This window comes from Babylonia areolata, chromosome 13 (genome assembly GCF_041734735.1).
Source record: "Babylonia areolata isolate BAREFJ2019XMU chromosome 13, ASM4173473v1, whole genome shotgun sequence".
NCBI classification, from domain to species: domain Eukaryota; kingdom Metazoa; phylum Mollusca; class Gastropoda; order Neogastropoda; family Buccinidae; genus Babylonia; species Babylonia areolata.
In genome coordinates this window covers 5,999,314-6,011,813 of record NC_134888.1, presented here as the reverse complement: position 1 = coordinate 6,011,813, position 12,500 = coordinate 5,999,314, and the positions used below count along the sequence as shown (strand labels likewise).

Below are 12,500 nucleotides of genomic sequence, written 5' to 3'. Positions count from 1 at the left end.
TACAGTCACTCAAACGATCACACCCTCTCTAGTACTAATTCTACCACTACAGTCACTCAAACGATCACACCCTCTCGAATAGCTATTCCACCACCTCCCTCACTCACTCACTCACCCACCCCCCTCCCTCAGCAACTCACCATGACGCGGCGAGGCTTGCCCACCTCCCGCTCCACTTTCCTCATGTACTCCGACATGAGGCGGGACGACACCTTGAGGTCTTTGGCCATCTCCGTCTCCTTGCGGGACCGGAAGCGGAACTGCACCAGGACGATCTCCAGGGTCCCGTAGCTGCGGTTCTTCACGTAGAACTTGTCCGACACGTACTCGTTGAAGCCCTCGCGGATGCTGCCGTGGTAGTCACTGGCCGTGTCCAGGATGTCCAGGGACTTGCGGTAGTACTCCACGTAGGCCCGGATCATGGTCTTCTTGTTGAAGCTGAGCTTGCTGGCGATCTCCACCTGGGGGTCAACAACAACACACCTATCAAACAACAACAACAACAACACAAAAACAACACTAAAAATGAACAACAGACAAACAAACAAACAACAACAATAACAAGAACAAGGACATAAACAGAAAACACAACACACACACACACACACACATTCGCACGCACGCATGCACACCCACCCACATCCACACACCCACAAACAACCCCCCTCGCCCCCGCCCCACACGCACTCACACTCACTCACACACACATACACGCACGCACACACACACAAACACACAATTAAACAAACAAACAAAACAACAGAGACAAAACTACGCACAAATAAACAAATGCACAGACATTCAGACAAAACGCACAAAAAATATTTATTTATTTGTAACATATCTATTTATGCCATATCCATCCATTTATCTGTTGATTAAAACAAAATATTTGTTTATCTGAATGAATCGCGGTGTTTTCGTTGCACGCAATCTCGACCTGTCGTTAAAGAACAACAAAAAGAAGAAAATACATAATTATCTTTCATTATCTATTTATTCATTTACTTATTTATTTAAGTGGATCATGGTCATCTTGTAGAAACTCAGCTTGCTCGTAACCTTCACCTGTTATCAAAGAACAACAAAAAGGAGAAACGAAATTTCCTCAATATTTATTTATTTGTTCATTTATCTACTTGCGTATTTATTTGTCTGTTCATTCAGTTATTGAATTAGGATAATGGTTTTCTTGTTTGTTGAAGCTCAGCTTTCTGGAGATCTCCGCCAGAGATTAAACAACACCAAAAAGAAATAAATCATATTTATTTATCCATTAATTTTTTTTTTCATTTACTTATCTATCTATTTATTCAACTGTTTTCATTTATGTGTTGATTTCTTCGTTTATTCTTTCTTGAGAGAGAGAGAGAGAGAGAGAGAGAGAGAGAGAGAGAGAGAGAGGCTTTTAGCGAGAAACGATTTAAAAAATGCAATAATGGCTTCGTTTTCGCTTTGTGCCTTAACACACACACACAGACACACACACATACTCACACACATACTCACACACACACACACACACACACACACACACAGACAATCACCCCCACCCCACCCCCGCCCTCACATACACACACAAAAAAAACACATACTGACCGCCACACAATCACCAGCGTTGTTCAGAATGCCCAGATAGGAAGCGGCCTCTCCGCCGCACAGGCCCAAGTAAGCCACCAGATCATTGGCTGTGGGGATGATCACGTGCCTCGTGTCATTCAGCTCACGTGGCACGTTCGTGATGTTGCCCTTCTGCCGCGCTTTGCTGGATGGAACAAGGCGTTCACCAAATGTTGTAGAATTCCGCCCATTAGTTTCAAGTTTCAAGTTTTAATTACCCTTTCACTCCTACTGGAGTATGGAGGATTACTGCACAATGATCTTTTCATGCCCAGAACAAACATTTCCAAATACACAACAATGTCACATAAAAGTTGAGAAAACACAAATGTCTTTTAACTCCAAAAGTATAGCTAGGCAACATTTGCGAATCTGATCATCTTACTTACAGCTAAAATGACTTTTTTGCCTCCTTTGAGCATATTACAAAAATTAAAAACCGATTTTGGAGACGAATATTTTTTTTGGAACATATCTATTTCGTAACTGATCATAATTGGGAACAAATTCGCAAAGTACAAACAAACGATTGTCAACCCACATAATAATATTCCTCAAATTCCAAACTGATGCTTTCTGATTAAACTCGACGGACAAGGTGCAGCTCTCTAAGCCAGCAGCAGCATTAAATATATATATATATATAATTACAGTGAATTTGTCCAATTGCCTTAGGGATAAATACCCACTCACTTCCGGAACGTATACATTGTACAATGCTGTATCTTTTGCATGGTACATTTTTCTTTTCTTCCTAAAAAATGTATGTTTCATTCAAATAGTTAATGTGACCATTGTAAGATATCATGTGCACAATACCGAATATTTATATCTCAGCTTAGTTTTGTTCAAAACTCATGTATGTTCACGTCTTCTAGTTATGATGACATCCGTCACATATTCAGCATGTACATGTGACAGGACAGGACTTTATATAAGATTTTCTTGTTGTCCTGTTCATCGATATCTGTGTTGTATTGTGACATGTTCCAAATAAAATACTGTTTAAACCAATACCGAATATTATTTATATTTGAATTAATTACATGAAATACTTCCATGTGCCCCCAAGAGGTTTCCTGAAATTAGCACGCCCTGCTTGCTTGCGTTAAGTGGGATCATTAATCAGAATAAAGCAGTGCGTGTGTTAGCAAGTGGGTGGAAGTTCACATGATACCAATGAGAGCTGTTGTTCATGAGAATGTAAACTTCATATATTTGTCGCCAAACTTATCGTCAGAGAAAGTAAGATTGAGGCATCCCTACTGAAACGGATTCTTTGAAATTAGGCCGAGAAACTGGTGTGAATATTGACGTCACAGTACTGTTAGATCCTCGTGTTTTCCTGACACTCACACGCTGACCCCTTCAACAGCCATTAATCCGCTTTAACTCTCACGCGCTCACCACGCCAGCATCTACCTACAGGTCATCTAATAACCCAGACACCATCTGTCACCCAACACCCACCCATCTGAGCTAATTTACTAGGACTGAAGCACGAAATAGATGTCTATTTTGAAACACGATCCACCCACCTTGCCCAAATCCACCCACCCAGGAAACCACCCACCCACTAACCCATCCACCCGGGGTGACGTACCAGGACTCCGGCACGATAAAGGTGGCCGAGGTGTCTGGCGAGTTGACCTCACGTCACACACCCACCTCACCCAATCAACACACCCATCCAGCCCACCCACACCCACTCACCCACCCTACCCAAATCCACCCACCCCACCCTCCCATCAACCCATCCGCCCGGGGTGACGCACCAGGACTCCGGCACGATAAAGGTGGCTGAGGTGTCTGGCGAGGTGACCTCACGTCACACACCCACCACACCAAACAACACGCCCACCCACAGCTACCCACCCACCCTACCCAAATCCACCCACCCACACCAACCCATCCACCCGGGGTGACGCACCAGGACTCCGGCACGATGAAGGTGGTCGAGTTGTTGGGGGAGGTGACGAGCAGCTCTCTCTGCGGGCACTCCCCCAGCTCCAGGTGCTTGCCGAACTTCCGGAAGTATTCAAAGGCCGTGATGTCCATGCTGCCTTCACTGCCCCTGTTGTCAGCATACATCATCGTCGTCATCGTCACCGTTATCACCATTTGTCATTACCGGTATCGTCGTCATCGTCATAATCACCATCATCGTCGTCGTCATCGCCATTGTTATCATCGCAATCATTGTGATCAGTGTCGTCATCATCGGCGTCGTTGTCGTCATTTCCATTTATCATTATCGTTGTCGTCATTATCATCATCATTCATCATTATCGCTGTCATGGTCGTCGCCATTAACGTCGTCATTATCGTCGTTATCATAATCGTCATTACTATAATTATCATCGCCAGTCTCATCATCATTTATCATTACATGATCATTGTCGTCGACCTCGTCATCGTCATCATCATTATCGTCTTCGTCCTCAACGTTATCATTGTACAGTCGTTGCCATCCGCGTCACCATTATCATCATTATAGACACCACCAGTCAACATCAACATCATCATCATCATCACCATCGTCATCACGAGGAAGCAGAATAGAAAAAGAAGAGCTGACGATGGCTATGACGATGATGACAAAACCTATCAGCTGTTTGCAGACTGTTGTCTTTTCGTTAGCCACAATCCCTTTTCTGGAAGGGGGCATGCACGCGCGTTCACACACACACACACACACACACACACACACAGAGGAAGGAGGTATGAGAAAGGGAGAGATAAAAACAGAGAGGGAGAGAGGGGTATGGGTGGATATGGAGAGAAGAAAGACAGAGAAGAAGGGAGGGGGGGGGGGCAAGGGGTGGGGGGGGGGGGGGGGGGGTGCAAAACATTATGACGACTTTAAAAACAAACAAACACAAAAAAAAACAAAAAAAACCCACGCAGCGAAAGACAAACAACAGACACTGATTTGAAAAAGAAACGACCACCAACAAATGAAAACCAAATCAAAACAAAACACACACACACACACACACAACCAGGAAGCAGGCAATATAATAAACGGAGCCCCCTGTGGGGTATCTTTTTCTTGGCAATACAGTGACCACATCTTCTGTGACAACTCCCCTCCCTGGGGAAAAGAGGGAGGGATGGAGGGTGGGAGGATGAGAAAGAGAGACAGAGACAGAGAAACAGAGAAAAAGAGAGACAGAAACAGAGACAGAGACAGAGAGAGAGAGAGAGGGAGAGAGAGAATCAGAGAGAGAGAGAGAGAGAGAAAGAAAGAAAACCTTAGTCCAATTTTCTATTTTCTGGTGTTTTTTTTTTTTTTTTTTTTTTCGCTGTTCGGTCAGGAAGCAAGAGGAAATTGAAGACTTTCTTCTCTCTTACGCAGACAGCCAGATGTCTACGTGATAGGGGTTCTGAGGCAGGGTGTGTTTTGCTTATTGTTAATATGTTGTTTTCAGAGAGGAGCACAGGGCCAAGAGAACAATCGACCAGAGAGAGAGAGAAGGGGGAACGGGGAGGGAGTGAGAGAGAGAGAGAGAGGGAGGGAGGAGAGGGGGAGAAGGGGAGGGAGAAAGAGAGAAGGCGAAGAAGAGAGGGAGAGAACTCAGAACTCAAAACTTTTTTATCCAAGGATTTTAAGGCTTTAGGCATGGCCCATTCTTCCAAGAGAGAAGAGAGAGGAGAGAGAGGTGGGGGTGGGGGTGAGGGTGAAACAAAGAGGGAAGGGGGAGGGAGGGACAAAAAGAGGTTGAGGGAGAATGAGAGAGAGATAAGTGTGAGGGTGATAGAAAAAGGGCGGGAGGAGGGAGGGAGAGAGAGAGAGAGAGAGAGAGAGAGAGAGAGAGAGACAGACAGACAGACAGACAGACAGACAGACAGAGGATAGATCAATAGAGTGGGAGAGAGAGAGAGGCAGGGAAATAGAGAGAGAGGAGAAAGAGGTGGGAGAGAGAGGTGGGAGAAATGGACAGAGCGACACACACACACACACACACACACACACACACACACACACACATATATATATATATATATATATATATATATATATGAAGAAAGAAGGAGGGAGAATGATAGACAGGCAGACAGACCGAGAAAGAGAGAGAGAGAAGGAGAGAGAAAGAGACAAACAAAGACAGAGAGAGACAGAGAAAGAGAGACAGAGAGAGGTAGGTTGAGGAAATACCAGGAATAAAAAAGAGAACATTATAATCATATATTGATAATTTGGGTTAAAAAAAAAAGAAAAGAAGACGAACCCAACTAACAAAAACAACTCCGTGGTAGTGTAAACTCAATTATACTGATATGATATCCATCTTCATTTATCTGGTTAAAAGATGTGTTGTGTTTGTTCGTTTGTTTGTTTGTTTTAAAAGCCGCTCCATGGTCTTTCTTTCAATTTCCGGTGCCTGTTTTTCGGTCTTCACACGAGACCGGAAATAGAAGATTTTTATCCGTCTTGAGAGGACAACCAGCAGACCGCGAGTAAGGCGCTGGAAGCCGGTCCTTATCATTTGATTTTTTTTTTTTAATTTATGTTGTTATTCTTGCTGATAAGATTTCGATCCATGTGCGCCCGTTCTCTCTCTCTCTCTCTCTCTCTCTCTCTCTCTCTCTCTCTCATACACACACTCATACATACGCTTTTACATACACACACGCACGCACAAACGCATGCACGAACGCACGTGCGCGCGCACACACACAAACACAGGGTAACGGACTTAGTGTGCGTGCGTACGTGTGCGTGTGTGTATGTATGTATGTATGTATGCTTGTATACGTGTTAGTTTGTATGAATATATATATATATATATATATATATATATATATATATATATAATATGGAGAGAAACAAAGAGAAAAGAAAGAGAGAGACAGAGAGGAGAGAGACACACAGACACAGAGATAAACTGGGTGATTTTTCAGAAATTCAGATTAATTTTTAAACTCGATCTTTTGACATCCGGGCTAGAAACAGACACACACACACACACACACAACGAATAAAAAAAATGAGTGAAGAAACAAAGGAATCAAGAAAGAAACAATAGGTCAAAGTTTTGTCAGAGTTCTGTTGCCCGGGTTTTTCTTTTTTTTCTTTTCCCTTTCTTACTATTTTCACATTTCATTTCCGTTCCTGCCCCTCAGTTCTAACAAATTCATGTTCGCCCACAACGCATAGATAATAATCACGAAACATGTTAGCCCATAAGGCATAAATGATAAATATGAAAAAAAAATATTAGCCCACAACTCATAAATAATGATCATGAAACAAATCTTTACAAGAACAGAATTCCCAAAACAAACCAGCGACAGAGTAGGTTACAGAAGTGGAGAGGTGTCTGATTCAAATTACCATAATAAACGCTCCAAACATCTGCAGAATCGTTAAGGTTGTTTTTTTTCTTTCATTCTTTTCTTCATCGCCCTTTTCGTTAACAGAGAAAGCTTACATGTAAGCGAACCTTTAACAAGAATCTAATTCCAGAAAATCTCGTTTGGAAACTCGTTAAGGGGGGAAATCGACTAACCTCTACAGAAAGGCCCACTGTCGTCAGAATGGTCAAACCATGCCCAAGGACCTCCACATCTTTCTAAATGATGCGCTAATAATCAGAGCGACGAAAGGCGATGCTTTCTTGCGTTTGGAGACCTTTTCAAACGAGGACATGCCTGCCTCTTAAGTGTTTGGAAAGTGTTCGACCTTTTTTTTTTTCTTGCAGAAGAAGAAAATGATTATGCAGGCTAAATTGAAGAAGGTGGAAGAGGAGATGGAAAAGAAGCAGGAAGACGCATTGATGGCATAGAAGGAGAAGGAGGAGAGGAGGAGGAGGAGGAGAAGGAGGATGAGCAGAAGGACAAGAAGAAGAAGGAGGAGGAGGATGGGGAGGAGGAGGAGGAGGATGGGGAGGAGGAGGAGGAGAAAAAGACTTAACAGAAAGAAGAGGAAGTTGTAATTATGAAACTAAAATCATGAAAGTGCTCGTGCTTTAAAAATAGAGAAAGAGCAAGAGAGAGAGAAAGCGAGGGACTATGAATGAGAGAGAGAGAGAGAGAGAGAGAGAGAGAGAGAGAGAGAGAGAGAGAGAGAAGGAGGATAGACGAAGCGATGGAACTAGGGAGACGAACAGACGGAGTTAGGAACAGACAGACGCACGGCCAGAGACAGACTGACAAAGACAGAGAGACAGTAACAGACAGAGAAATGTGCTTTGCGACGAGAGTTTCACATGGACAAAGAAACAGAAAAACAAAACAAGACAAAACCCAGTTTCACAGAACTGCCGAGAAGACAAGAACTTTACAGGAAAACGGCGGACAAGAATGACCAGGGCGACAAAGAACTGATTGAAGTAGCGTTAAACGACCGACGCAAAAACAACAACAACAAAAAAACAGAACAAAAACAACAACCCCAAAACAAACAAGCAGAAAACGTAATCGCGAAAACAGCAATGGCCCAAATGTTATTGTTTCAGTCTGCTAAGCAGCGTCTTTCATTTGTCTGAGTACAACTCGCAGTGGGCATCTTCGCCAACAGGCGTTTTTTTCTGGCTGGGTGCCTGGTTTAGAGGGTGGACCCACCGAGCTGGCAGTCCAAGTGTTGCGTGTTCGAATCTCTGACACCCAATATAAAAATTGACATTTTCGCTGTCCGATCTTAACGTGATGTCTTTGTGGTAATGTCAGTGTAGTGTACGATACACCCCTTCTCAAAAGGCATTTTCGCCTCCCCATCAAACGTGTCGTTGTGGTCATGTCAGTGCAGTGGCAGGTCGCCTCTCTAAGGGCATTTTCGCTGCCCCATCTTAACGTGATGCCGCTGTAGTAATGTCAGTGTAGTGTTCATAACCGGCATTTTTGCTACACCGTCTGAACGTATTGTTGTGGTAATGTCAGTGCAGTGTTAGGTAGGTCCCCTCATCCTCTAAAAAACATTTTCGTTGCCCATCTTAACGTGATGACATTCTGGTAATGTGGGTGTTGTGATAGACAGGTGCCGTTCTTCCACACTTTGCTGGCAATGTTTTCCCTGGTGGTCGTAACACCAGAGCGATCTTAGCAGGGCTATGTTTGCTATGTTAAGAGGCTGCCTAAGTCTAGGCTACTTCCGTAGACTCGGGACACTTGTTCATAATGGCTTTGCGTTAAGATGTTGCCTAAGCCTAAGCTAAAGTCTTAAGCCTAAGTAAAAGTTTTTTTCGGACAATAATTCCTGGCGTTCGTGAAATGTGGACGTGATGTGACATCAGGCAAAACAATGCTCCTGTGTGCACTGTCTGTGCCTGGAACACAGCGCTGGGCACTGGGCAGCTTTGGGCACCACGGTCTTTGTAGTGCTCACTGGGGCTGTAGACCACTTCCAAAAACAAAACACAACACAAAACCAAAAGCACACACACACACACACACACACACAATAAATTGGGCCTCAAAAAAGCTGTTTTCAGAAAGGACCGCGCCATACCGATGTGCTTCCACGTACCACTTCCCCCCCCCCCAACACACACCCTCCCCTCCCCCCCCCACATCCCCTTCTCCTCCCTCCCCCCACCTCATCAACTTTTTCTCTAAGATGCACGTGCATGCGCACACGCAGCAAACACACCCTCCATCCACACACACACTCCTACCATCCCTCTCCAGAACCATATGAATGCGCGAACACACACGCAATGAACGCACCCTCCCACTACCCCCCCCCCCCCCCCATGCCCCCCACACCCCCACACATACAGACAAACCTTCAGCGCCCTTACCTCCAGTTATTTAATCAGAACCAACCAATCTTCTTTTCAATCGCCATTAATAAACGAGGAGGACGTAATAAAAGTGGAGGAAAAGGAAAAACCCAACCAGTTATCGGGAATTGAAAGGAACTGGGGCCAAAAACCCCAAACGCTGATAAGAGTGTGCCCGGCTGTGAAATGACAGAATTACAGAAAGATAATGGTGCTTCAGGATGAAGAAGAAGAAGAAGCACAAGAAGAAGAAGAAGAAGAAGAAGAAGAAGAAGAAACCGAAGGAGGAGAAGAAGAAGAAGAAGAAGAAGAAGAAGAAGAAGAAGAAGAAGAAGCAGGAGGAGGAGGAGGAGGAGGAGGAGGAGAAGAAGAAGAAGAAGAAGAAGAAGAAGCAGCTCTGATTATGAGTCATAAAAAAGAACTTCATTTACAAGAGCGCTTGTGGTTATAGCATGCGGAAAAGCAGGCCCATTCACACACACACACACACACACACACACACACACACACACAGAGGCATGTAGATAGACTGACAGAGAAATACAGTCCAACTCTGTGATCATATTATCTCCAAACAAAGTAGCATCTTGTTGAAGCTGTTCAGGAAAGCGCTCGAGTCACTGAATTACCCATGCTTGCTCTTTTTCAATGTATTCGAAAGGCTGTTTCTTCTCACAAGTTGAGGCACTACTGATAATTCTGTTTCAACCTCCACGCCTCTCTCTCTCTCTCTCAGTCCCCCCCACCTCCCCCCACCCTCTTTCTTTCTCTTTTCTTCTGCAAGAATTCTGCTCTTTTTTTTCTTTTTTTTTTTTTTTTAATACATCAGACATCAGTGGGCTTACAAAACAGAACAAAAAAATGAAGTTCATCAGAATGATGAAATCCAACGTGTCACGAGCTCAGCAGTTCTTTCTTTACCTTTTTAAGTTTTCAGTTTTCCGAAACTATTATCACGTTGCCACGAAAATACAGCCAGAATCGTGGAAACTGGCGACACGAGCAAAATTCAATTGTTGTTTATAATTAGCTGTATCTGTTTTTGTCATGTTCAGCATTCCCAAAAACATTATTCGTGTTATGTTTGTAAAGAAGTTATTAAGTTACCGCGTTTTGAACCAGTTTTCTAGCATACGATCTCCTTTCCTGAAAAACAACAACAAACAAACAAACGAACAAAACCAACAACCACAAATGTAATGCAAGGCGCACATACAAACTCCTCCCACACTGAATTTTCAAAGACGGAGAATGGAAGGGTAGGGGTTGAAGGTTTGGGGGGGGGGGAGGGGGGGGGTGCGTGGGTGGATCGGGACGGGGGTGGGAAGGGGGGTGGGGGTGGGGAGAAAGGGTCTGGGGCTGGGTGGGTGAGGGTTGGCCGTTTGCAAGCAAGGTGGGATGGGAGGGGGGGGGGGGGTGGCGGGAGGGAGATGGGGGGAGAGGGGGGGGGGTGCCAAAAGGAATCACTTCATCAGCCGATTCCATTCTCTTCGGCCAGTGATCGTGGCGGAGTTGTGGCCCCTTGTCCCCCCCCCCCCTCCCCCCGGCGGCCCCCCCACCCCCACCCCCTCCCGCTGTTTCTTGAGCCACATCAGGGAGCATCGATTCTGCTGTGTTGCCTTCACCTTCCCACCACACCGGGGTAGAGAGAGAGAGAGAGCGGTTTTTCTCTGTCCTTCCTTCCTTCTTTCGTTCCCCCCTTCCTTCCTTCCTTCCATATTTCCTTAACCCTTTCACCGCCAGTCAATTTAGAGTACAAAATTCCCTTGCGGTATAAACACAGAAAAGACAATGGCTAAGAACAGCTGGAGATCCCCCCCTGCGATGTATAGCAAATATGGCCTATCCTACCACCGAACATTAAGAGCAGTAGGTTCATGGATAACAGACCAATGAATGGTCACCTTTCAGTGACATGGGTCCTCTACCACGCCTGTGCATAAATGCGAGCTTGGCGGTGAAAGGGTTAACTCCTTCCACCCCATTCCTTCCTTCCTTCCTTCCCGCTTCTTTCTTTCTTCCTTCCTTCCTTCCCGCTTCTTTCTTTCTTCCTTCCTTCCCGTCCTTTCTTTCTTTACTTCCCTCCTTTTCTTCTTTTCTGCACCCCTCCCTTGCTACCTTCCTCACTTCATCCCTTCTTTCTTTCCTCCCTTCCTTTCTGCCTTCCTTCCTATTCTTCCTTCATTCTTTCTTCCCTCTCTCTATCCCTTCCCTCCCTCCCTTTCTTCCTTCCTTCACCGCCCCCCCCCCCCCCCAAAAAAAAAGGAGTTGTTCTTCTTGATAGTTTAAAAGTATCAAGGAGAATGAACAATACCTTTTTGGCATCGGAATTTCAGTGCACACTGAACGTTCAGTCAAAACGGTGACCTATATTCAATACATTTGCTGACAGAATTTATAAAAGTACAGACAAAGAACACAAGTGCGATAACTTGTGCATGGGTAAAAGGACGCAACTCCAAGCCCCTACTGCATAACAGTTTCCTTCGGAGGGCTTAAAAAGTTAAAGAGAAAATAGAAAAACCCGGTTTGTGGATCAATTTATATTTAGTCTCTTCACCTGTTTAGGCTATTTTAGACTAAACTGAATAAAAAACAACAACAACAAAAACAAAAACAACAGCATTACATATGGTTCAATCTAGTCACAAAATGATTCCAATTCCGAAGATGTAAATAAAGTTACGAATTCAGAAACCTCTCCTCAAGATGGAACGTTTTGATGCGAATGGTTAACCGTAACATCGTCGTTTCCAGTTGTATAAACACACAAGAGTCGTTAAGATCCAATTCAGCAGGAAATGAGAAGTGTACGGAGTGTAAGACGCCCAGGCAACTGAGGAGAAGAAAAAAAAAGCAGATGAGGAGGAGGTAGAGAAGAATAAGGAGAATAAGGAGGTAGATTAAAAGGATGAGGAGGTAAAGAAGGAGGAGGAGGACGAAGAGGAGGAGGGTGAGGAAACGACGACGACGACGAAGAAGAAGAAGAAGAAAAAGGAGGAGGTGGAGGAGGAGAAGCAGAAGAAGAAGGAGGGGTGTAGGGGAGGAAGAGGAGAAGAAGAAGATGTCGTAATAGTAGAAAAAAAAAGAAAGGCAGAAGAAGGGGGAGGTGGAAAAGAAGAAGAAGAAGCAGGAAGAGGAGAAGAAGAAGAAGAA

General features: G+C 44.5%; 1 protein-coding gene across 1 annotated transcript in view; it reads right to left on the bottom strand.

Annotated features, from left to right (window-relative positions):
- LOC143288804 (uncharacterized) overlaps positions 1-12,500 on the bottom strand; it is a 164,764-nt gene that overhangs the window by 22,663 nt on the left and 129,601 nt on the right. The window contains exons 3-5 of the mRNA XM_076597439.1: positions 3,551-3,694; positions 1,600-1,765; positions 141-461 (exon numbers count right to left, since the gene is read on the bottom strand). Coding sequence (XP_076453554.1) covers positions 141-461; positions 1,600-1,765; positions 3,551-3,694 — 631 coding nt within the window. The remainder of the gene's footprint in view (positions 1-140; positions 462-1,599; positions 1,766-3,550; positions 3,695-12,500) is intronic.